The sequence below is a fragment of the Bactrocera latifrons genome, unplaced genomic scaffold (genome assembly GCF_001853355.1).
Source record: "Bactrocera latifrons isolate USDA-ARS-PBARC rearing strain unplaced genomic scaffold, ASM185335v1 scaffold_142, whole genome shotgun sequence".
Lineage (NCBI taxonomy): Eukaryota > Metazoa > Arthropoda > Insecta > Diptera > Tephritidae > Bactrocera > Bactrocera latifrons.
Window position 1 is genome coordinate 739,300 of NW_017534875.1, and position 27,252 is coordinate 766,551.

The window sequence follows — 27,252 nt, forward strand, 5'->3', positions numbered from 1 at the left end:
TCTTAATATAATTTTTGTATCCTTTGTTTGTTAATTTAAAATGTAAAACTATAAATATGTTTCTAAATATTTGTTTCTTTAATTTTTAGCATTTTTAGCAGCAAAACGTGAATACCTTTGCGTTGTGGAGCCCCTTTTTGTCACGCCCGCTTATTTAGTTGGTTTGTTTACGTTTTTATCTGTTGTTTTTGTTGTATTTAAGCGCTCTGTGCCCGCTACTGCTGCGTTTACGCGCYTTGCATGGGCAAACTAGGAAACACTTCAACTATTTAGTAGGTTTGTAAAGAATTTTAAGTTTTTTCTATTTCTTTTTGCGTTTAGATTTTTCTATTTATTTGCATTTACACTTGTTCTGTTGCCAACAATTAACGGTTTAGGCGTGTTACCACGAGCGTTTAGCACTTCCTAAAGTAAACTTTGTTAAGCAAAACTATTGGCAATGCGGCTTCAACTGAAGTTTAAACGAGTTTCCATTAAAAATGTGAAACTTTACTTTTTGCAAAAAACTTGACAGACACTTTGGGTTTTTGAAAATATTCTGCTTCTTCTTATTTTTCAAAATCAGCAAATCACTTGTAAGCAAATAAGTAAAGCACAAGAAGCATTCTTGCTCATTATGTACATTAGATGTATGTAAGTCACAACTAACTACATAAGTACGTAAGCAAATAATTAAGTAAAATGATTGTTGTTTCTTCAACAACTTAAATAAATATTTAATAAGTACTTTTGTTTGGCGCTCGTGACCGTATACGTTGCGACGGCGCGTTATGAAAATCAATATATGTAAATAAATATGGCTCGTTTGAAATATTTAAAAACCGATACGCGCTTGAAGAGTGCTGGAAGCGAACTGTTCGCGCCAGCGCTGGAGATGGGGACAGAGAGCCCATAGCTAGGCGCAAGAACATTGCCAGCACGCCTCACAACTGCACACATACAMATGCACAGCTATTTGTTCGTGGCGCTGTGAAAGTTAACGAAAGCAGGGAGCGAATTCGCGTATTCATGCCAGCCATTAGCCGCTTCAATTACTACACTGGGCTTGCTCAATTTTGCAAGGCGCGCTCTTCGCTCAACTATTTATGTTCAATAAGCAGCGGCTCTTCCCAAAAGAGTCCMGCTTCAGCTCGAGCACTGCTTTCAGCTGGTGCCGCACTTTCTCGCTAGCTCACTCACTGCTTTCTGTTTCCTTCCGTATCATTTGCTTTGCTAGTTATTATTTGAAATATTAATATGCAAGCAAGTGGGAACAGGGTTGCATTATGTGTTTTATTGTCAAATGGAATTTTTTCTCCCTCTCTGATTATGCTTCTCAATTATCGATTTTTAATCAAAGTACTTGCAGATTAGTTCATGTTTTACAAGCAAGACATTGGTAATTACCTKAGACACTCGGTGATAACGGTACTATCGTCAGAAAACATTGTATTTGTTTTTTGACGCTTCTTATCTGAAGGAGAGGTTCTTGTTTATTCAGCGTTTTTGCAAGTATCTTCTAGATAAGATTTCGTTAATTATTGAGTATTGGAAATATTTAAASTAGAAAGGAGAATATGTTATACTAAAATGTGATTTACAGCTACATTTGAAAACTCAAACTTCTTGGCTAGCGTATTAATAGATTAAATASAAATTACTTGGCTAAAAATAAACCAAAGTGGTAAAATATATGGTAAAGAGGTAACATATGGTAAAATGAAACTAGGATGGCTTGTCTTTTCCATCTTCGTTTCGCTCCACAGATGTGTTCAATGAAGTGTTGACATTAGAAATCTTCTTCGTTTAAGAACTGACAATATCAGAAAACCTAGACAAATTTAATATAATATTTTTTTGTCTAYAAAATTTAGAGATCTTCAGTACATCGGATCTAATTTKKCTGAATGAGGAGTGCTCCTCAATAAGCTCTGCAGAATTCATACTGTCAAATTATGAAGAAATATTGTTTCTYACAATGRTACATAGTTGTTTATTTATTTATTATTATAAATATAAAAAAAAAATTCAAGTTGGATTCGAAATACAAAAATACATCTTCGACTACCAAAATTTTTTTGTAATTCTTATTTATTTTTTTTTTTAATAAAACTAAAATCTATTACTCGATCGGTTATTTCGGCAAGCAACCTTCTGCCGATGTCACAAAAAAACATAAAATTCTGGCTGCGAAAAGTCCGCATCTGGCAACTCTCATACTGCTGTTGCATTTTAAAACAAAAATTGTTAKTATTTCATGARCATTCGCGGAATGCATTTTTTCTTRTACACATCCATACAATATTTGTAAAGCTATGCTTTACTATACAAAAAAGCGTTAAATGCAAGCAAGCAAACGTAACAACGAACTGAAAGCTAACAAATATGAAAAGCTCAGCGAAAAGCTTATTCAGCGAAAGCTGCCCCAACAAGAGCTTTAGCACTTTTCATTGATCTCAAAGCTTTAATGTTTTTATACATATGAACAAGTAAAGCGCTCTCTTTMTTCAGCTATTTGTACATACTATATGTACCTAAGCTTTTTGATCGCACTCTGCAGCAATTTGGAAATTTGATTTTGTATATATGTAAAAACAGCATACTTTTATAAAATTTACTTGAATGTTTCAGTAAATAAAATGTAGAAAAAAAGTATAACAAAAATATTATTACAATTAAAATAACATTAGTATTAAAATATTACAGAAAAAGAACATTCAAAAAAAAAAAAAAAATTTGCCTCAAATTTTGTATTTCCAACAAAATTTCGTGTGCGAAATCATTGCAAATTGTGGAAAAGGCTTACATTGGTTCAGTTTTAACAAAAAGGCAAGCCTGCGAGTGATATATAGCTTTYAAAGTTGGTCGAGAGATCGCTGAAGAMATGCTTGGTTCTGGACTACCCCCGTACCACTGATGAAAATGCTAAAAATGTAAAGGATATGGTGCTTAAAAATCGTCTGGCAAGAGAACKCGATATCTCTAGCAAGTCCGTTAGAGCGATTTTAGTGGACATTTTGGGTATGAAACCCGTTTCTGTTCGACTCGTCCCGAAAAATCTGAATCGTTTTCGAATTCTGATCCTACAGTCTTAGAACACAATATAACTGCTAATGAGACATGGGTTTATGAGTTTGACATGCAAACAAGTCAAGAATCATAGGAATGGAACACATTTTCAGTCAATCGAAGAGGTAAAACAAAATTCGCTGAAGGAGCTGAAGACCATTCAAATTAGTGCTTATGAAAAGTGTTTTGAGGACTGGAAAAATCGTTGGCATAACATCTGTGGAGGATTATTACTTATAATTCTATGGCTTGTCAGAAGAATTTCGGCTCCCTTTGAAACCGTCCTAGAAAGGGCATTGAATTAAGCGAAAACTACTGAATATGCTTGGAAAACTACTTAAATTTTGAACTTGCCGTCAAAACGACGATCTACCGCCTGAAGGTATGCTATGGTGTCATACTTTAAAACTACCTAAGAGAATCAATCATAAAATTTTATTATTAAGAAAGAGACCTTCATCCATAGCAGGTTGAATATGCCTGTCAACCATGAAAGAATAGCAGCAAAGTGCTAAAAATTTTCTCACAGAAATCAAGGCAGGAAACAGTAAAAGTCATCCGTAGATTAAATATAATCAGTGTTGGGTATTACCAAGCGAAAGATGAGCATGCAATCTGTCCTGATAGAAACACAAAATCGCTTTTATAGTGCACTGATGAAGTTGTACAAAAATATAAAGATGTGTTCAGTGCTGGTTTAATTAATATATGGACCCGAACTTGGACCTTAACTAACAAAAGTTACGGTTGGGCTTGTTACGGTTTAAGCTAATGATAATGAGCTTTCTGCGAACTTTAAACAATATTTTCGGGTATAAAGCATTGGCTTGTCGTGTCAAGCCTATGCTCAAATATCTATTTACAAAAAATTTTATTCAGAGAGTAGGTTTTAGAAGATGATTTTCCGCGTTAGAGTGGGCAGGGTAAAACGCGTGCTGACTTGGTGACGGTGTCACAAGGAGGGAGGTTTATTAATAATGAACTTAGCTACTATTCATCATAACATCTGTTCATAGTATGTCAAAGAAATCTACAGAGTGTTTCGCTAGATCAAAAATATAAAATTGTTTTCTCAACAAAACTTTAACACCTGATAAACTAGTAATTTGCTTAAAAGTGAGCTCCCATAGATCTGCCAAATTCCGCAAGTCATTTTTGTGCACATAACACCTAAAASATTTTGCACTTTACATTCAACTAGTAATTTGATTAATTTTATATGAGCAAAGTGCAATAATTTAGTTTGTTTGCCTTTGAATTTTGCCGAGCGCTCAGCGTACAACTGTTTACACTTTTAATTTCGCCATTTCAGGTTGTTGTGCCAAGCATTCACTTTTTACTCAAAACATGTTTTCTCTTATCATCTTCCTGCTTTATCGGCAGTCGCTAGCACATTTGAGGTGATAAGCTCCAAAAATAGAAATAACATTTACATACAGCTGTTTTTTGGTAAATATTTTAATGAAAACAAAAACAATATCAAACATTCGAAGAGAAGACAGGAGAGACAGACGCTAAAAAGAAAGAGGCCTCATTGTAGTTGTTGGATTCTGGCGCCCGATAACGTGTAGACAATACGGAATSAAGTTGGAAATGTACGTGAGGGGGTATGTATGTGTACTTTGCACAGATGTACACTTGTGTGCATTAAAATGGCAAAGTTGTTTTTCCGATTAAGATTAGTTAGTGTGTTAATTAGGTTTGTATAAATATTACGAAAACGTGTTATGAATAAATTAATATCTTTTATTTTATCAATGCCGGCTAATAAATATTTTTTGTTGAGTGGCTGTTGAAAGGAATTCTTCAGATACTGATGGCAATAAAAATAGTTGAAAAATGTTTCAGCAGGCATGCGATATTGCCCCAATCTTAACAAAACCCGTTATTGCATTTCTTCAAACGCTGTTTTATGATTTCAAGTCTCTAAAAATGCTCTGTAAAGCTAGTCTTAAGTAATTTGTCTTTACAGAGTTTTGTTTAAATACTTTTACTCCAATGTACAGTATCCAAATACGAAACGTAATCGTTCTTTGTTAGTTTTACAAAACAAACGTAAATTATAAATCGATTAATAATCAAAACAAATCTCGAAATAATCGATTATTAATCGATTATTAATCGAAATATTATACATTGTAATTATAGTTCATTAATCAAACTATTAATCGATAAAATATTTGTCGGAATAATCGAAAGATTATTAATCGAATTATTAACGGAAAAAATCGATTACTAATTGAAATTATTAATCGAAAAACTAATAAAAAATGAAATATCTGATAATTATTTATCGCAAGAATCGACAGATTATTAATCGAAATTTTGAATTGAAACAATCGATTAATAATCGAAATCTTAACAATAAAACAAGCATCAGAAGACAAATTTGGTTCAATCGATTATTGCAATTATTCAGAAAACATCTGACGACAAATTTTTGTTTGGCAAATAAGGAAAGTATGGTAAATTTCGACTAATAGGTTCTTAAGGCCAAAAGTAATCGTTAAGAAAAGTATCGAATTTTTGAAGACAAGTCGCGATACTCGATTGTGGATACTCGAACCCACAACTCTCCACATAACAGACTCTACAGCGACACTTTTTTTTCAAAAAATATTTATTTTTCTTGAGTGCTGTTATTTTTATGCACACAACTGTATATATTTCCTTTAATATCCAAATTTTCTTTAAAATATATTTGCATATCTACTAGATATACTACTACTTTTATGCACTCAAATGAATATATTTACCTCGAGTACTACTATTTAAATGCACACCACTGCACATAAATACATAAGCACCCATGTTAGAGTGCTGTGCCAAGCATTTTAGTCGCACGCTTGCTTGCCAATTAATGGCCAAGATCACCGAGTAATTGCGAGCAGCATTCAAAACACCAACTATTCGGTCATTCGGACAGAGCGTCAATCAGGCAGTCAAGCAGCCGTGTAATATGTGGCCAAATCACTCAATAATTTTTTCAATTGTGCATTTGAAATGTTATTAAATTGGAATGTGTGCATGTATGACAAGTGTGTGTGCGCATAGAAATGCTATTGGATTTTGCAAATGCTGTCACTAGCGAGGTGACAGCTTCCGCGCGGTCACAAACACATGGCAACCAACAGTTCGTCACTCACACAGCCACTCAACTGTCAGGCATATCACAACACTTGACATGTGTGTGGCCACTAACCATACTGGCTGCTGGCGGAGCGACTACCGCCGCCGACCGGCTTTTTTGATCGCCGATCGCATTGCTTTGYTATTAATTCAACCGCTTGGCTGCTGTCAGCGCCTGCCGCYCCACCCGAATGCAATCGCCCGTTGAGGCCTCGTGCAATTCTCATTTGCATTTYTATAAAATCTTGCCGCGCCGCTCACAGCCACACTTTCCGCTCTCGCTTCTCTTCCTCCTTCTCGCATATTTCTCACTTTTTTCCTTATCGTAGCGGCATTTTTTCATTGTTGCATGCAAATTAAATGAAAATTTTCCGTGTCTGTTGTTTTATTGATTTGTTTTATGTGACAATCTGTTATGCAGTCGCATCGCAGCAACAACAAATATGCACTTCATTAATGCAATGATGAAAATAAAAAATTATAATAATTTCGAAAATAATATWATTTTTGTTATTGTTGTTGTYGCGTTGGTGTCTGATAACGCGCTCTGCTGTTATTGAGTAATATTTTCATGGCTTTTACTAATCMTTCGTGAGGCAATAAACATGCAAATACATACACAAWWCAAGTCTATMGCAGCAGGTACATATGTATGTATGKATTTATGAGTAGACTACAGCGAAAACAGCCGATCGTAAAAGTAATTGTACAACAGTATTTTTTGTTTTTTGCTATAAATATTTATTTAAATCTTATGAAGATTTTTGTAGTTATTTTAGGATTTTTCTCTACAAGAATTTGTGTTTAAAAAATTTAGCTTAAATGGTTCAAAAGTTATTATATTTTTTGTAAAACTTATTTTTTTAACTTATTTTTTGGGAAATTTTGAATGCTAAGCGATAACTTCTAAAATTAAAGTATATATTTTTACCGGCTTATAATTTCGTTTTAACCCATCAATTCGATTTTTTTTTATTCACCCTAATGTGCATAAAAATGTGCACCTGCTAAAATTAAAGTAAATAGTATTCCTTGAAGAAATATTTTCCTCTTCAAATTATTCAACTTTTACCCATAAATTCAATTTTAGTTTTTTATTTGGTTTACCCGAATATGTATGAACATTTTCAAGACTTGTTTGAAAACTTTTTCTATCTTGAAAAACTTGAAAACCATTTCTTGCGGAATATATTTATTTGAAGCTAAACCCAAGGTATCGAGCATGAAGAAAACCCTTAGAGAAGAAATGTGTATTAAAAGTAAAACAATGTACAAAATACACATTTGTACAATTTAGCTTACAAGGATATATTTGGATTCCGTAACCCGATTTCAGCGCCATCTATCGGAATTTTGAATTTTTCTGAGGTGTTAAAGGATGTTTTTTTAAGAAATCGTTTTTTTTTCTTATTCCGACAGGTTATACCAAACAAACACTATTTAAGAGATTACATGGGTTGCCATGCCATGCCTCGGGTAAAAATAGCCTTATTTCAAAAAAAAATTTTTTTCTCATATAAGAAATGAAATATTTAATTAAAAAAAATTATTGTTACAAGCAAACACTAATAGTAAAGAAATTGGAAAAAAAATATTTTAAACCCGTCCAAAGCGACACCATTTGCGGGAGCCCTCGAAAAACGACGACAGGATAACTCCTTACAGGATCATCCAAAGTGAAAATAAAAATACATGTTTTGGGTAAAATTTTAACTTAGAATAAAAAAAATATATAAATAGGATTTAAAATTGAAGTGAAAAATTCTTTGTCAAAGTCCTAAGAATTGTATCTCAAAGACCTGTGCAAAATTTCATGAAGATTGGTAGAAAGAAATACGAAGAAGAAGTCTTGTCAACAGACTTCAAAAACATAGTTTCGAGAAAAACKCGTTTAAAGACGGTGCACTTAGCCTAGCTAGCATCGAGCMCACAAGTTCTCCAGGCTGTATYTCCRAAACTATTTCTCGGATCAACTTGAAAATGTAAGACAATTTTCTAGAGGTGTTGTAGAATTTAAGAAAAGCATATTTTTTTAAAACCTTAAAGCTATGTAGTTATAACCCTTTAAATCGATATCTACAATAGTACTGCCAGAAACACTGCTCCATGCAGATCCCTACATACAAAATTTGGCAACTTTAAGCTTTAAAAAGAAAATAAATTTCTTTATAAATGAGAGTTAAAATATTATCACACATCTTGTCACTTTCTCCTTACTTTTGTTACACTAAGATTGAAATACCTCGATAGACACASCTTTGGATGACCTAGCGAAGTGGCTGGGATTGATATTACCCGTCTTAATAAAGTTATGGTGAGCYCAAAGGCCCTTAAAGGAGTTTTTGACTAACACAAAGGATGAACACAAATATGTCCAAGTGAGATCCAACGATTTTCGGTTCAAACCAACGACTTAACCCAACATAACCTGCTGAAAAATATATAATTTTCGATGTATTTATGTAACATAATATAAAAATATCTAAGCTTTATCTTTCCCAATAAATTATAATTTGCTTAAATTGAGTACCATTAATTTTGCAAAACACTATAGTATATATGTAYRTATGTAYATAGCAAACACTGTTGTCGCTTACCGGCTAAAAGTTGTGAGCACACTACGCCATGGCGTATCTATCTCAATATGGATTAAGTTATATGGCATGGTGCCATTGTTGTGATTGTTATTTAATAAAAACAAAATCATAATATTGAAGAGCGGAAAATTTTGTAAAACATTGACTATGAAACTTACATACTTATACATTTGTTTATTCACGATAAATATGTTTTTGCTACACGTAATGTTATATGCTGGCATGTCTGTATGTAAGCATACGTCAGTATGTATATCAAATCTTTTGATGCCCAAAAATTAATTYGACTAATTAAATGTGAGCATAAGCATACAAACCAATAGTTGTGCCCAAATTGATGTATATATGTAGGCAAATATTTTATGTRTGTGTATGTGTGTACATGGGTGTGTTTTTGTAGTGTTCTGTTTACAAGCTAACCGCTAGAAAAACAATGCAAATTTATCTCAGTCATTAGTAGTTGACTTATGGTCGCTGAGGAATGCTCGCCCAAGGTTGCATTGGAGTTAAATTTAAGTATGCCTTCAATCAGGTCACTGACTGTCTGACTGTGCGTCATAATGCTAAGTTTTGTWGATATATACATACATACAGACATATATTTTTATGATGAGGGTACTTTACGCTTCACATTTATGTATATATCAACAAATATGTGTATATAGGCGTCTGGAGAGCATATTTTGTATCGAGATTTGGCTATTAATACATACAGTATATATTTACTTAAGTAGATATATTCAGAGATACTATATACATAAGTACGAATTTGTGAATAAATATTTTTGATTAAATTCTTCTTTCTTATAGGTGTAGACCAGGGTTGCTAAATCTTGACAAAGTTCCGAAGAGTATATTGAAACAAAATTTTAAAAAATTATATTGCTTGAAAATTGGCGAAAAACTCWCGAAGAATMATTTCAGTATCTTGGTGCAAAAACCAAGTGTTGGCGGCCCATAATTCCGACCTCTTTTTGAGTAGTCAAAAGTAGGCATAAAAGTCAAATGGTATTCCTTGTTGACAGTTAGGACGGTCGAAAGAAATTCGAAAACTGTGTGGTTTTTTTGGCTTCGGCTCCACCTTTACCACGAYATTCGGTCGATTGATCGTATATTTCCGGGTCGTAAGCATAGATCCAAGACTCATCGCCAGTAATATTATGATTCACGACACCTTGGTAATGGAAAAGCATTGTTTCACAGGCGTTAACGCGACACTGTTTCGTCGAAAAAATTGAGTGATTTTGGAACCCATCATTTTTTTTAGGCACCAATGATCTTCCATAATGGCTTTCAATRATTCTTTCGATATTCTACCCATGACAGTAGGATCTCTGATTGTCTATTCGCGAACACCAATTCCCTTATTTGTGTTGACGAACGTGGTTCGTCGTCAAYGCATTCTCGACCCTCTTTGAATAACTTACACCAATCAAAAACACTTGCTTGCGACACCGAAGACCTTTTCCAATATTCTGTACGTTGAAGTCTTACTACTTTTGGTCCACAGTAGTATATAAAATATAATATATCCAGCACCTAACTTTGAAGTGAACGTTGCAGAGATCGTGTAAATGTGGCTTTGAGAATAATGCGCTACCAATTTTTAAGAGCATCCATTCTAATGATTCATTAATACTAAAGCAACTAAGACACCGAAGAAATTCATAAAAAGCGCATCATTAAGCTGTCAGTCATAATAGAAATTAGATTATGTGATCGATAAACATTTGCTGACCGCGAAACTCTTCTTTCACTGAAAGCCCACATTTCGTAGAATTAAACTGGCGGCGATGATCAGACAAATTATYAAAATCATGCCAGTGATTTCCTATGAAACTCACGCAACACTTAAAATTATCGCGTAACAATGGCAAAATATTCAAAGAACTTTTTATTATTGAGCTCGTATATTTAAGTAATTAGTGGCTTACATGAAATCACCTTCAGCAAATTGCATGATGTGTGTCACTAAATTATTTCCGCGAATCTGTCTTTTTATTTGATTTGTAAGTGTTTCAATTAATGTGTCACGAAAACATGCAATTCGTAAAATTTGCAGGAAAATAAGATTTGTCGCAAAAATTTATTACAAAATTTATAATAATCTGACTTACATAGATATTTAAAGGTAACTGATGCCAAATATTCTCAGGAATTTTATCATCAAAATTTTATAGTGTTACTAGACTTCAGGCTATGGTGAGCTAAAAACGAACTTATGAAGGTATATATAAAACAGTTTGTGTTTATTCTTTCTGATATACTTCTAAGACTGCAAGCTGTCTGAAATTTCTTTCAAATGCGAGGAATCATGTATCACAATGTAGTTGAAGAAGTTTACGAAACCCGAACAACATCTGTATTGCGAGTCTTTGAAGGGTTACCAAATATTTCCACAAACATACATATTCCACAAAATTGCCAATCTCTTAGAACTATATCAACTGATCACAGATACTTATGTCATAACACTCTATATAAAAACTAAKTTATCGAATTTTCATCTGCGAATCTCTGCGAAATCACAACAACATCGAACCAGTAGGAAAGCGAATGGTTTTATGTGGGCTCCCGGCCATAGGAACATTTTCATCAACGAAAAAGCAGACAAAGTTCGCCAAGTCTCTCTAGATAAATCTGAGGCGGAGACAATACTGTATTACCATCAAAAGAGAGCTAAATACGCAGATTGAACAAATAGCTCTGAACAGAGGGAATCCCCTTAGAGGTTCTTCTTTCAATAGCCTTTTTAGCGTCCTACAGAGCGTTCTATATGCAACTAATATCTTGAGACCAAGAATCCATTATTGGACAATATTCAACCGAATAGACCACGTCCAACACGCAGTGAAGATGATATAGCAGCTGAGAGTGTACACGATGACCGTGAAGGGTAGATTCGGCGGCGTTCACAGCTACTCGGACTGACGTATGAAAGCATACAAAATACAGCTGGTGCAAGAACTGAAGCCGCTCGACCTCCCTAAGCGACAGCGCTTTGCGTTTTCGAGCCAAATGTTGTTCAAAGATGAACCATTTCTGGCTCGATGGGTATGTAAAACGGCAAAATTGCCGCATTTGGGACGATTAGATACCTGAAAAATTCAAGAGCTGCCATTTCATAAAAAATAACGATTTGGTATGGTTTGTGAAACGTAACCGTCAATGGCGACATAARTTTTGAAAAAATATGGACCGATGATTCCACCATGATATTTGACTTTTTGATGCCTGAAATTGAAGCTCGTTTGTTTCAACAAATTGCCTTAATGTCACTCACATCGCATCAATCAATGGATTTATTGAGAGAACAGTTCGGTGAGCAGATAGTTTCACGTTTTGGGCCCGTTGATTGGTCACAAACATCGTATGATACCACACCCTTCGACTTTTTCCTTTGTGGATATGTAAAGTCTAAAGTCTATGCGGACAATCCCGCTTCGATTCAGGCCTTGGAGCGAACCATCACGCGTRTCATACGCCAGTCACCAGTCGAAATGCTCGAACGATTCAACAAAAATTGGACTGAACGGTTGGAACTTCTGAGACGTGGCCACCGCCCACATTTGAAAGAGATTACCTTTAAAAAATGATAATAAACATTCCCCATTAAATTTGAAGTTTTTGTGCTTTTCTCTAAATAAGTAAGGAACCTTGAAATGCATTACTCTTTAGTAGAAGTTATCGGATTTGAAATATAGGGTTTTAATTAAAGCAGAGCGTTCGCTTGCTACTCGATCGTTCACTAATTGATAACTCTCTTCTTTTAACATACATATGTAGTAACGGCAATATGTGATCTCACCCACATCCGGTCAATGTCTCTAATGCAATGACAAAATATCGAAATGACAAATATTTTTACAAACTTCCTTGTTTCAAGTTGGAATTAGTRTGTAAAGAACGCATACTAAAATCGATTTTAATGACAATAAATGCAATAAAAAAATTAAAAAAAAAAAAATGCAAAGCATGCGATCATCTGACAACAGCTGACGTCAGCTTWTTTCGCAAACTTTTATTACAAGGTTAAGTTTACAGCTGTTGCTGCTAATAAAAGAAATGCAATTATTGACTTGAGCACACACACATACATTGTACATATCTATTGAAACATAGGCGTTAAGGCCAGTAATAAAGAGCTTAAAATGTTTGAAGCAATATTTGAATGATTTTCYAGAAATGCATACGTGTACGTTGTACGTGTGGAGCCATAAGATCATACGATATTAGCAATCGTATATACATGTATGTATGTAGATGCATTTGCAATGTGTCAGATCTTCCCAAATGCCACGGTGGCGTCAGTGCAAATACCATAAAGTGCCGCACTGTTATTAGTCCGTTGGTTGTTGGTGTTGCTGCCGGCAATTTGGCTTAAGCAAACATTCGCCAATTTATGGGTCGCTTACGTAATCACGTAAGGCGCATGCATTGATGCAAACGTAAACATTGTAATGCACAGACATACAAACATATGTATGTACACATATTCAATAAAGATTTACTTTGTTCGGCGATAAGATGTGCTAGCTGTAAATATTTACAACTGTATATGATATTTTATATAAATTCTCATATCAACTGTTTTCATATAATTTTATTTGCACTGTATTTATGGTGAGCGCTGCAAACGCAATTGCTGTAAATTGCCGCTTTTATGGCGGCATTATAGTATTTTAATCAGAAAYTCTATTTACAAACTATATTTAMATATGTACACACACACATATGTATATACATACACATAGATACGGGCATTACAGCTAGAAAATCACGTACGCGATCGATGGTTTTGTGACCATTTGTCAGGGCGTGTGCGTGTGTTTGTGTGTAATTGGACAAATTGCGTTGTAAATGCCAATGCGGTAGCGATAAGTGACACTGTGCGACAGCGTAGAAGCGATCGCGTTGGCGTTAAGATTTACTTATTCTCAGGTGTGAGGCAAATATGTATAATATGTAGAGCTAAATCGAAAATAGCAATAATTTTGCTTAGACTATGTTCGCACAGGGAACGTCTACAATGATAAGGAAAAAATCTGTCCTCTCAAATCCAAAGTCAAGGTGGTTTACCAACTGAACGAAGCAGTATAGACTGGGCCGCCACATTTCCGACGAGCACGTTAAAAATCCAACGATAAGTAATCCTGAAATTTTAGATATCACATTCTATAGTCTTCTGCACCTCTTCACCTCTCCCTACACAACCGGGATTATTACAAAAGTACAGAGTCGGAACAAGATCCTCAAGTCGCTCACAGGCAGCACTTGGCGCAAAAGCAAAGAGACGTTGTTGGCAGCCCCGATATGGTCGCCTGGATGCAACATTACGCAGATTGATAAGCATAACACCGCACTCTGGGCCCTAACCAGATGTCTTCTGATGTCCCCCCATCAAGCATGTCCATAGTAAAGCCCGATTGCCTCCAATAAAGTAGCACAACATACTTCTCTCTCTCCAAGGAGTTTCTGCTAGAAGGTTTTCATCGAAACGATTCCTGTAGTTATCTCCTTGAAGCGKAGCTGCCACCTTAGAACATCAGGAGAACATTCCTTCGACACGCGGGCGAAATAGAACTATATACCSACCAAGTTTCGGACGYGATYAACTTYCGACAGGCACTGAACGTAATTCCCTTGTGAAAGATGTACAAGACAAAATCTCGCGTTACTGCGTGCWACAAGAGTGATCCTAGCGCTACTTTGCTGCGTATTGTAGCAGGTTAAACTCCTACTTGTTSAGACTWGTGGCTTCGATGACAGCTAACTTATGRCTTTYCCCMAAWWRGSKYTKKRWWAWYRKTWMRAMMAMMAWWAMMAMMRRAWYYYMMSKKRRRAAAWKGKTKSYTWAMCWCWCCACATAATCTCTTTCTGACTCGAYAAATTTCACCCATCGACACTACAACTTCATTACCACAACTGCAAACCAACTTTTCTTGAGGTTTACGAAGAAGGTCTCCGAGACTCTGTCTATAACTCCTCCTGACTCCCAACAAATACCAGAACAATCTTCGTCTTCTTTGCGGCAGTTGCACAATATAAAATCCACTGTTTCGATTGAGTTCTGAAGTGAAGTTCTGACAACCACGAAACGATGTCGAAAGTACTATCGTAACTATTTGGCGCAACTTCAATCCAAGGGTACCAATGCAAGAACGAAATTTTGTCAAGCTGTCTTTATTGGTAGCTATGTATATACGGAAATCTGCGCGTGGTTCCACTAAAGACCGGCGTGTGATCACTTTGCAACCTGTTAAACAACTTTTTGGCGGTTGCCAATGAAGATGAAGATCCAAACAGAAGAATCAAATCATAATCCGTTATATTATATCACAGTCGGCATTACCCTCCAAGTATACCTTAAAAGAACCTTAAGGACTCCAGGAGTAAAAATCTTTCCTAACTCACTAAAATGAGGAAAGACTGTCGTCTAGCCTTTAAATTGAAGAACTTAGCATGGAAGATGTCCGAACGTTTCACAGCACTTTTCTGCAGTAATGAAAACAAGGGCACTTCCAAAACTACTGTAGAGTTTCTTAAGTTCCTGAGAAAATTAAAATTAAAAAATGCGGCCGCTTCACATTTGTTGCACAGTGTGATCACTAAAAGTGTTGATGCGTTGAGTATTAAATTGCTTCTTTCAAATGCCAGTGACATGACTGAAGGCGCCGCATAAGACTACCCCAAAGTATATTAGATCCCATATATATGCATATAGATGTATGTATGTGGATATATAATATTTACAATAATATTTTTGAAAATTCGTAAGAAGAGACTAAGAGCTTTGTGCGCTTTAAGTAAAAATAGTTCACATTATTTGTATTAACGAAATTCACATCAATTTTCAAACTAATGCTCATGTAAATTTGAGTATGTTATTTACACTTGACAATTTTGAGAATTTCACTAAGAATATTTAGTAAATATTTATAATGGCCATTAGCACATGTCAGGAGATATTAGCCATTATTAGAAAAAGTGCGAGCAATTCACACCACAAAAATTGTTAGCACAATGCAAATAAAAGTAAAGTCTTCTGAGTAAAGATGTAGTTCAGAGCACATAAGAATTCATACATATATAATAAGGATCTAGTGAGCCAGATTGGAATTTTTGTCTGCAATTCGATACCTTCACTACCTTCGAGAGTGGCGAATCGAACAACCAACTGGTTGAAATCAAATAAACTAATTGAGAAGGAAGGGCAGGAAGTTGGTCTGCAGTCTATCATTACTAGTSTAACGTAGATTGATATCATGTTTTGCTTATTGATGTAAATTAGCGTCGAAGACAAGGTCTTCGTAAACTAAAAGTACTCTTGGCATTTTTTCAAGCGAATATAAAGCTTCACAAACGTGAAATGCTTTCATACTACTATGACAAATTATGATGTTTGGGACAAGATTTGGAAATAAACTACCGACCATATTTGTCCCATGAATGACCCTTTCGAGAATTCTTGCTTAGAAAATATCGAAATCGCGACTGAYCCTTTATTACTCGCAAGTTTCGAATCCGAAAAGCTACTGTTAAGAGTCTACCATTGCCGTAAATATCTGTTCAATTATMGGGCTGAAAATGTCTTTACTTCGGACTGACTGGCAATTGAGAAATAAAGTCCTCTCTCGACAAACAAAGACCACACTCCATAAGTCCCTCCTTATTCTGGTCGTGCTATATGCTACAAAGGCAAGGACGATGACAACATCTGATGAGTTGACATTACGAATTTTCAAGAGAAGTGTTCTGCGGAATTTTTTGGCCCTTTGCGCGTTGCTGGCATTGATWTAGTTCAGCGAAAACTCGGCAAGTATCGCGTAAGCGGTGTCGACGCCAACAAAGAAGAAGAATCATTAGAAAACGAACTAAAGAGGAGCATTGTTTTYGAGTGAATATAATTTTCCATCGGGATCAGACCATCACATTTGCCAACGACAACGAATTGAATAAGAAGAGSTACAAACTTCGAGAATATAACATTTTTTTTTATTCGGAAGTCAATCGGCCAAATAACATAGATTGCCCAATAAGTTTCTAGATTGAAAAAGGTATCTTAAAAGTTGTAATTTCAGGGACCAAACCACAGAAAGATGAATAAATTGGTGATGCAAAGCTGGCATGATCATTTGCAATCACATTTCAATGACGACTTCGAACTGTAAACCTTTTCAAAGACGAAGCCTCGCAAGACAGTGATGGAACCATCGGTCATTCTCTGTGAAAGGGCACCAAAATATGATTTTTTCAACCAATGACACGCCTATTTCTATTCTTCGCCATCAATTGTGACTGTCAGTTTTTATTAATGTGAAGCGCAATGTTGGAGAGGGTCGCGTGAATCATGTCACTCTGACAAGCAACAACTTGAGCGCGTAAATTACCTCGTTAGCACCACGGTTAGGTGAATACGCAATGTACGCGATGGCATATCGCCAATTTATTAACACGATTATCAAAATGATATGAGCAAACAAATAGGACAATGACGACATGAGCGCTTAATATACACGCACACAAACACACGCATGCAATGCATTGCCACCCCTCCTGCTGCCCACCGAACCACTAATGAATCCTTAATTGTCTGTCATGCGAARGCAATTTCACAAAAATTGCAACTCTTCAACCAGCAACTGCAATAAAATGTTTGACTAAGAGCACGTATGCATCTGTCTGTGGTTGTGCGTCTGTTTGTTTGTTTGTAAAAAAGGTCTAAATTTTTTAGTCAACTCATTGATGCTAAAAATACCCACACTGCAAGGATGATGTGCACATTTCTGTACATATGTACTTTTGTATKTGTGTGCACGCGAAAATATTTGCGAACTTGCCCGTTGCCGGCTTGAGTAAGCGAAGAGCGCAAAACACAGGGCACTAAATCGCACAGAAGATGCAAAGGAAAAGAAAACATTGTGATGTACAATACAAACAAACAATTGTGCAACGAAGAAATAGCAGCATTGTACAGTATATGAACAAAGATTTAGGAACCCAAAGAAATGTTCTCTATCAAGTTTAGTCCGTCTTATACTGAGTAGGGAGGCTGCGGATAAAGGAACTTTGCGTGAAAGTCAGTGGATATTTGAGTTACTTAATACTGTCTTCAAAGCCAAGGCAATCTCTAGTACTAATTGAACTACCGATTCTGATTTCAATAAGATATTCTCTTTTTAGCAGACGATCTCCCTACTTCCACTTCTTAGTTCATGCTGGCCTGTCTTCTGAACATAATTTACTTCTACGGTATATGTACCAAGAATTAAGAATCTAAAGAAATTTTTTCAATCAATTATAGTCCATCCGATTTTATAGGCCACGAGAAAATGAACTTTTTGTGGGAATCASTGGGCAATTGAACATTCCTCAATACTGTTTATAAAGCCAAGCAAATTTCTAGTACTCATTGAGCCATCGCTACTGATCTGAACAWGTTCTACTGTATTTAACAGAAGATCCCCCTACTTCACTCCATTTAGTTTATGCTGTCTTGTCTTCTGAAACAGTGCAATTATGGTCTCTAGTTTCTTGGCTTAAAATAAGTTACTAAAACAATCTTTCACTCATGGTCTGGAGGCACACGTTTAGTTCCTAAAGCGGTCTGGCAACGCTGGTTCGAAAGTTGTTTGTGAACCGCCCTGCTATTCTCCTCAAAAGCTGCGGTACGTCTCACTTGTTACAACAACTCGTTTACCATGTTGCTCTTCGACTGTGCAAAGTTCTCTGCGTCTTTTGAGAATACGCTTGAGAGCAAACTTCTTTCTACGCTATTCTACGACTTGAAAAGACAAGAGTTTCAGTTTTTCGCCATTTTTTACATTCCATTCTCGTTTCGCATTGATTATTCACAGAGAGAATTCGCTGTAAAAAAATKTATTTCATTCCGTAAGGAACAGTGTGTCGACGTTAGCCAAAAACRGGTGGTATATTCTAAGTAGCGCTTTAAGTTTCTTTTCAAATTTATAGTTTTCTTTTTATAAGATGTTATAATGGAAAATAACTTGTGWCCTGTGGGTCTCACCAAAATTTCAAGAAAAAAGTTAGGTTACGAATTATTTCCTGTTAAAAAATAGTTTACAGAGTAAGCGACCTTGTTGTTGTTGCTGTGACGGTTGTCTAGTCCCCGGTAGGGTGGTAAGGTTCAGATAAGTTGCGAGTGAGGTCATTCAACGTCAAGCCCAATAAACGTGCTGTTTCGACGGTGTCAGCCCATATGACTTCAACAAATCTCAACCCACAGTACTTTCCAGATTCGTTTCGCGTCTGTACAACTTGATTCTACTGCTAGAATGCAATGTGACATGTAGACAACAACAATAATAATACATTATATACTTGCAATCTCTTTGAAGATAAATATAACTGCAGGTATATAAGGTAACATAGAGGAAAAAATAACTTTGATATACATATCTACCTATTATACCCACCTACCTACATTCATAAATATACTATACGTACGATGTATAGTTAGGTAGAAATACAAGAGCAAACAATATGTAGACACACGCTCGTATGTTGAACGATACGATCGCACGACAGCTAAAATAGCACACTTTATCGTAAACGAACTTCATTGCTGCTCCAGCGCGGAGCTAGGTGAGCGTCGGTATGAAGTAAATGCAAGCAGTTCAAGTTCCAAAAATAGCCTAGCAGCAAGTGGTTGATTATTAAAATAAATGGAAACCCATGTATRTGGAATGCGCGCCAGCACTCRTCGCTTGGCGACGACGATCGGCGCAATACCCTACAAATATGCTAATTGAAYGGAGTTGGCAGATGAGGAGTCGGTAGAAGCTAGCAAAGCATACAAAGAGCACGAGATAAATACCTACACAAGCGGGTATACATATACAATTTTATAGAGTCTACACTATAGACTATATAGACTAGAGGAAGTATGGTTTAGATTGCATTAAAATGAATGAGAAGAATGTGAAGCGTGTTTAAATTTAGCTTTCAGCAGTTTAATGACACAAACTAGCAGGAATTCAATTAGARTTTCACTTAATGCGGGTCACTGCACACTTGATGAGTTTGTATCGCTTGTAGATACCAAGTTATGCATTATATAAATGCTTTTTTGTGGTTTCTATAGAGATATTGTGTTGGAATTGAAGAAATTGTCGACAATTATTCTACAATCTAAATATAATTTATAGCTTAGTTGGAGAAAGAGGACAATTTTCGTAATTTATACTTCCATTGGCCACAGCCATCAGACTAAACCTAGTTACGACACCAATTTATTCCCAAAAAGGTGCAACCTCGTTGACTCATAAGCAGTTAGCAGAATCGACCAGCTTAAAAGTTAAACTGATTCTGAATTGATAGCCATAGCCATTTTGTTCTTTGCTCCACCCTAATTCTCTGCTGAGAAGACTCATTAATGACTTAAAAGCTTGATATGTATATCCGGAGATGAGCGTTTCTAATTACTAATAACACATATATTTTAGAATATATATAATTTTAGAATATTGCTCTGAATACGCTTATAATTTCACTTGGATCGCTTCTTCGATTATGTTTTTAGTCTTTTCTTTCTACTTTTAGGAAGTACAAAATCCCGAAACCCCTCTACTACTAATGGAAGGAACGCCTATTTGGGCTGCTGACAGTGTTAAGAAAATATAGCTCTTCGTAGAGAGGAAACGCTCATGGAAACTCAACATAGAGGAAAAAACCAAGGCAGTCATCAGCTTCAGGAAGGCATTGACAAGAAGTGTAGACACTCACCAATGGTAATTCTTGGGCTCTATGAAAATACGGCCTACGGGATGTTTTCATCAGTATTTGTGGTGCACTTTACGTCTCCAAAAATGCCCTCAACCTAAGAGACTTTGGTTACTTAGATGACTTCGAGTCTGGGCTCTCTGAAATTCTCGCACACTTTTATTTAATTTCAAAATACTTGGATTACCAATTCGACGAACTTAACTCTGGCTGTCGTTTTTCTACTCACATACCTTCGAGGGTGGCAAGGGAGGGAAGACTCGCTGGATTAGGAAGGCGATAAGCTTTTTTACTGATGAATCAAAGCTTGCGGTGAGGGTTGGTGAGGAGTACATTGTCGGGAACTTTCCAACAACTCCAATTTTAGTCTAGTCCCGACTACAGGACCCAGTGAAAGGATGCCTAGACAAGTTATCTCCAGCACTAAGTTACTTTTCGATTAGACAGGTTTGGGGACACAGAAAACTGTAAGGCTGATGAGTTTGCTAGGTCCCTATGGCCGGTAGTAAATCGGAGCCCATCGCTCCCAGCAAGGTTCATCTTACCGGATGCCAGCTACAGCAGCTATTTGGAAAAAGGTGATGTATAAATATTTCAAAGCTTCAGAATAGGGAAAAAAACACCTCGGATCTCATACACTTAGGCATCCAGATGAAAAGGAAAATAAAACATCTTGAGATTTGTAAACTAATATCGAACTACTTACTGGAGTTTTTCGTTTGGCTTCACAAAGGAGTGAACATAAGATTCTAAGTGTGATTTCTTCGCTATGCCGAGATATCAGCCGCGTCTTCCATATGTCAAACTATGGCGTTTTTATGTCAAATAATCAAATTAAAGCTGTCAAAAACTAACAATAATTGAGATTTTTGTAATCATCTTTGTCATTAAGTTGACATTATAATTTAATTTAATTTGCAATTTTAGCCAATCAAATGGATCTAAAATAACAATAATTTTCACTATTTATGAACATGGTTTTGCCAATAAAAGTTCCAAAAATAAATAATGATAAAACTCAACAATTGCCTTAATGAAACCAAACATAMAAAGACATATTTAAAAATAAACTTCAGACTTCCCTCGAGATATCCGTTCACATGTTGTGCCAAATAATATTTATTGCTACATTTTTTTTCAGTTTTTTTTTTTTATAAATATTTTACTCATTTCCCTCGTGCTTTCACACTTSTTTTTTCAGTTCACTGATTTTGAAACGTTGTGATCTAGCACCGTATTAAATTGTCAAGTAAGCAATTATTTACTTTTTTCATAATTCTTAACGCTACTTAGCTGTCACCTTTTGTTGTGGTATATACATATATTTTTCATGACAAATGAAACATTTACAATTATACGTGTACAGCGAGTACCGCTATATACCAATCGTTAGCAATTTTCATTTTTAATTAGTACTTACTTAAGTCATTTCAATTTTATTGCTGTCAGCAGAAGTTATAAATTTAAAATAAACACGCTTATTATATAAAGGTTGAATTGTTGTTGTTATAAATGTTATGCATACATATATATTTTATTGATATAGGGTAACGGTTATGCTGTAGGTGGAGCCAAAAAAAAAATATATATGTATAGTAAATTTTTAGGTTGATAGTGATTGTCATGAGGTCATTGTCATTTATATGGACTGATTTAGACGAAATCGGKAAAAGTGACATTTTTAGGTTAGATTCGAAAAATTTTGTTTTTATTCGAAATTGTTTCCAAATTTATTTCAATTCTTATCTACTAGTCYATATAGATTTCCTCACATCAGTCAGAATTATTCCTGGTTTTTGGTGCTAGAGCTATTTGGGCCGGATGTTTGGCCACCAGGATCGTGTGATATCACACCGCTCGATTCAGATCTTCTCGTGTCATTCGAAATGCTCTAACAAGTCAACGAATATTGTGCTCAAGGGATGMACCATCTGAGACATAGCCGCCGCCATCATTTGAGAGAGATAATTTCAAAATAAAATGCCAAAGAATGTTTTTTCGAATGAACAWTCCTCATTAAATTCGAAGTTGCTGTATTTTTCTTTAAAGAAATGTAACCACTCTCAAAATGGATCACCTTTTACATAGTCTATAGCACAACCAATATTAACGCTGCTCGATCGATATTTTTAACATTTAGAAACTACAAAGGTTCTCAAGGCAGTTGTCACTCGAAGGATCAAATCCAAAACTTGCGGAATGGTTAGTCTACTTATTAGAATCCAAAATCTGGATGCCATGACATACATAACGAATTAAACTCTAGATGTACCAGGGATCTAATCTTTTTTTAAGAGCAATAAGGACTGTTTTAATCCAAAGCAATTCAACACATTCTCTCCTAAAGATGAAAAATGAAACTTATCTTGTGCTAAGACGCCAAATAGAACACCAACTTAACACCAGAACACTAAAACCTTTAGCCATGCTGAGCAATGATAAAACTGAAATTTCTCGTTAAAAAATCATAATTTTTTTTTATTATTTGTTCGCCTAAAATGATTTATAAATACAACTAAATGACTAATTCCACTTGTACTCCCTCCAATTCGCAAGTTATCGCAAGTCCATGGCTAATTCAAGATTCACATCGTTTCCTCAATATTGATAGAATTGTGGGTTGTARCCCACACCAGCGTAGCCAGATGGAATAGGAGCCACATAGGTTGGGATGGGCGCTGAGTASGCACCGGCTGAGCCGTAGGATGGAGCAGCAGCTGGGGCGGAACAAGCGACTGGCGCCAAGTTAGGTTGACAGCTGAAAAGGTAGTTCTTTGGGCAAGGAGGWGCTGGAATGCTAGCGGCGGCGCCACCACCATAAGCCGCTTTACGGAAACGGCTCAATTCGTAGGCACCTTGTACACCTTGTTGTTCGGCTTCGGCCTCCTGAACACCGGATACAGCAGTAGCAGCCAATGCAACGCTGAAGATAGCGGCGAAGAGAGCAATGCAAACGAAGGATTTCATTGTGAATGATTTGAGTTGTTTTGGGTTCTTGTAATAACTTGAACTGTGAAGCTACCGAAGTGAACTGATGATTGCAGTTAGCAAGCAATGGATCTTATATACCCAAGAAATGCAATTGGCTATATTGGCTCTGCTTTCGGCGTTCTGGAACTCGTTCAATTTGTTTACGGGTCAGTTCTACTTATTTTTGCTAGTATTAGCGAAAATCCAAGAAGTTTGCATAATTTTTTGTAATAAAAATTGTTGCTTTCAATACATTTTGCCTCGCTGTTAACTACGACGCGAATATGAGTTCGTAGCGAAGGTTCATCCGGTTCACATAAAAAACTGATTCCGCAATTTTTTATGCACTGAGTGCATTCACATTCGGAAGAGTCTTTTWCTTTTATTCTAGGTAACATTATTATGGTGTCAATGCCTTGACATTTATTTTGGCATAATTATTTTTGGCTGGCGAAATAAGCCATTTTTTTATACCTTTCACATGAATGAATAAATGAATTTGCGTTTTTTTATGAGAAYATTGTAGAACAATGGCGGTAAAGCGTTAGCGATATGAGAAATATTTTTATTGCACAAGAGGACTGGAGTACGTTTTGATTCATGCCTCTGGCAAAACTTGAGGATCCAAAATAGTTATTAGATCTAATTTAGCGAGCGTGAACTTTAAGAGTTTGTTCCCTCAGCTGACGGTCGGTCCATATTTTATTCAACGATGATGCATTTTTGGCTCAATAAGAAAGCGAATTTGCCGCATTTGGAACGAGGAGCGACATAAGCGAAGAGCGATTATCAAGAGCTACCATTTCATACAGAAAAAACAACGGTTTGGTGTGRTGGCATCARTTATTGGTTTTTCTGAGAGAACAYTTTGGTGAGCAGATAATTWCACGTTTTGAGWSGGTYGKTTGGCCRCCACYACCGTTAGACWTTTTCCTGTGGAGATGCGTAAAGYCTAAAGTCTATACGAACAATTCCGCTTCGATTCAGGCGTTGGAGSAAAACATCACCCACGTCATTTGCTAATTACCAGTCGAAATGCTCGAATGAGTCATCGAAAATTGGACTCAACGGATGGACCATCTGAGACATGGCCGCGACAACATTTAAAAAAGATAATCTTCAAAAAATATATGCCAAGGAATATTTCTTCGAATGATAATAAACAATTTCCCTTAAATTTGAAGTTTCTGAGTTTTTTCTTTATAAAATTAGGGAATCCCGAGAAGGATCACCTTCTACATATTTGTGTAAGAGAGCGGGTTTGAACTGTCATTTTTTCGAAACWTATTGATGACGAATACTTGATTATTTACATTCATATAGTTAGCACCTAGCAATAACTAATTTCATCTAATTTGTTCAAGAATAAACTACTCTAACCTCCGAAYTTTTGCAACAAAATTTTTCACTCTTACAAATAAACATACCGTTATAATAATAGCAATACGCACGAAAATACTTATGATATATTTATATAAATTACGTCAAACATTAGAGACTACTACTCACATTTTGCACACAATTGAAATTCCACAGGTCACAGCAGGAGAATGAAAAGCCAGAGGTGTTGAGTGGTGAGTGGAGAGTATACAAACAGTCACCGATGAGTTGAAAGTGAATGCGTTGCGAGTAATTTAAAGAGCGCACACACTAAATCACGATTTTTTTCGAAGCACCTTTCGTAGACACAAAGCGATTATTGTTAAGTGAGTAAGGTGGAACCGCAAGTTGCCGGAATGAATCACTTTTTATTTAGCWCGAGATCGCTGCAAAATCACTACAACTTGCAACAACACACGAAAATAGATGCRTTTGAATGTATGTACACTTCGTTTTGGATTTATATTCAATTGATTTTTTGTTGTTTTTCATACACTTCTCTATATGTAGATTTAGTATTTTCAAAAATAAAAAAGCCAAAGTTGTTCACTAGCTCTTTTCGCTTTTCTTTTTATGGTAATTTCTCACAGTTGCGACAGCGCGCTGCCGAAAGTGAAAGCGTGCATAGATTTTAGCGCGCGAGACGGACACAACTGCAGCGGCGTGGTGTCACACATGTGCGGGAGGTCACTTCATCGAACACAAAGCAAGAAAAAAAAGCAACTTTTTTCAGTTTTTATCAAGCATGATGTGGACGTTCTGCSAAAAGATAAAAAGTCGGTAAATTAAAAATAACAACAACAAAAACAGAAGCAAAAAAGAAAACGTRAAACTAAGTCAAAAGAATGCTGCTGTGCAAGAAGCGGCGAGAAAACATGTGATTGTGTCAGCCGGTGAACGCTGCCGAGTGCTTATTGTAGCTGCAAGCAACAACAAACGAAGTGCACACACACATACGGACGATTACATTGTTGCACTTGACATGCACAATTGAGTGGAGACGAACAACGACCGGCGAGTGAGCTGTCAACGTCGGCTGGTCGTTTAGGCAGTTGGGCGATCGGGTGGTTAGGGCGCTGACGCTGCCACAGCGTGGGTGAATGCACCGCAGCAGCCGCAACACTTTCAGTAAATGAACATACATATGTATACAAATATGTGTGTGTTTGTGAGGAGGGTGCGCTTTTGCGGCAAAACAGTTACCAATCCGCTATGTGCTGCTCGGCTAGAAAAACAAAAGCCACAAGTCGGTGCAGCCGGTGCTGCAACAACAGGAAATGCAAAATTAGAAGAATGCAGCAGAATTGTTTTATATTTTATTATTTTGTTATTTATWTTTTCGAGTTATTATTAATTTGCTCATCGTTTTTGTTGTTGCATTTTTGTAAATAAAAATATTTTTTATGCACTCAAGTGGTTGTTGCTTTATGCACTTGTCTTTCAGCGCGGCCGTTTTTTACGTAGTCTGCGCCTTCACACACACGCATATGTGCATGTTTGAGTGTATATGAGTGCACGTGTGTATGTATGTATGTGTATATGGGCATATTTGGACGTTGATTTGCTTGCGCTTGGAAATAACAGCCGCGCCTCATTAAGCTRCGCCGACTTTTTGATGACTTGCTTTACACTTCATTTATTCTTTCGCATTTATTACTTTATCTCATTTTCTTGTATTTTATTATTTTCTTCTATTTTCGTTTTATTATTTTATATTCTTGTTTTTTTATTATTTTATTTTATTTTCTTTTCTTTTTATTACTTTATTTGCATTTATTTATATTTTGCTTTGTCACCGCTTTCCGTTGTTCCACGGCGTTCGCGCTCACGCCACTCAATGAATAACAAGATCGGCTGCGGCGCTTACGTTGCCGTCACTACTACCAGGGACGTGGAGTGTGTGATAGCACAAAAATACATTTCATTTACGTTGTCGCCCGCCAGCGTTTGGCTTGTTTGCTATTTGGCTATTTTTAGCTTTTTATTGCATGGATTTTTATTTATGTAAGTCTAGCTTAAAATTTATTTTTCTTGTCAATGTTGTTGCGATAGTTGCTGTAGTTGAAGATGGAGCCGATGTTGTTTGCTCAGCAAACATATGTATGTATGTATGTATGTATGTATGTATGTTTGCCTAGTTATCTATGTACATATGCATTTATGTGGATGTGTATGTTGCTGGAGCTTAAGCTTTGTATTTTGATTTGATAATCTAATTCACAGCCGCAGACGTTAGTACGCACACACACACTAAAAATAAATATRCTTATTCACAAAACGAATTCTCAAGCGTGTGCGCAATAGCTTTGCGGTCACTGAATTTATTTACAATGAGACGCCGCAAAAGACAATGGCAGTTTTTAAAGTCGTTTATGAACAGACAGAC

At 36.1% G+C, this 27,252-nt stretch overlaps 2 protein-coding genes across 5 annotated transcripts in view; both read right to left on the reverse strand.

Moving 5' to 3' along the window:
* The window catches only part of LOC108965591 (cGMP-dependent protein kinase, isozyme 2 forms cD4/T1/T3A/T3B), a 127,255-nt gene that overhangs the window by 96,536 nt on the left and 3,467 nt on the right, over positions 1-27,252 (reverse strand). For 3 of the 4 annotated variants that reach the window (XM_018928114.1, XM_018928115.1, XM_018928113.1), the window contains exon 2: positions 24,996-25,625. The gene's annotated coding sequence lies outside the window, so the exon portion shown is untranslated. Of the gene's footprint in view, positions 1-115; positions 826-24,995; positions 25,626-27,252 lie in introns of those variants that run through there. The other variant, XM_018928116.1, reaches the window with a different exon arrangement.
* Positions 22,967-23,537, reverse strand: LOC108965592 (vitelline membrane protein Vm26Aa-like). Its single transcript, XM_018928118.1, has one exon. It carries the CDS (start codon positions 23,481-23,483, stop codon positions 23,115-23,117), a length of 369 nt encoding a protein of 122 aa, XP_018783663.1. The 5' UTR covers positions 23,484-23,537; the 3' UTR covers positions 22,967-23,114.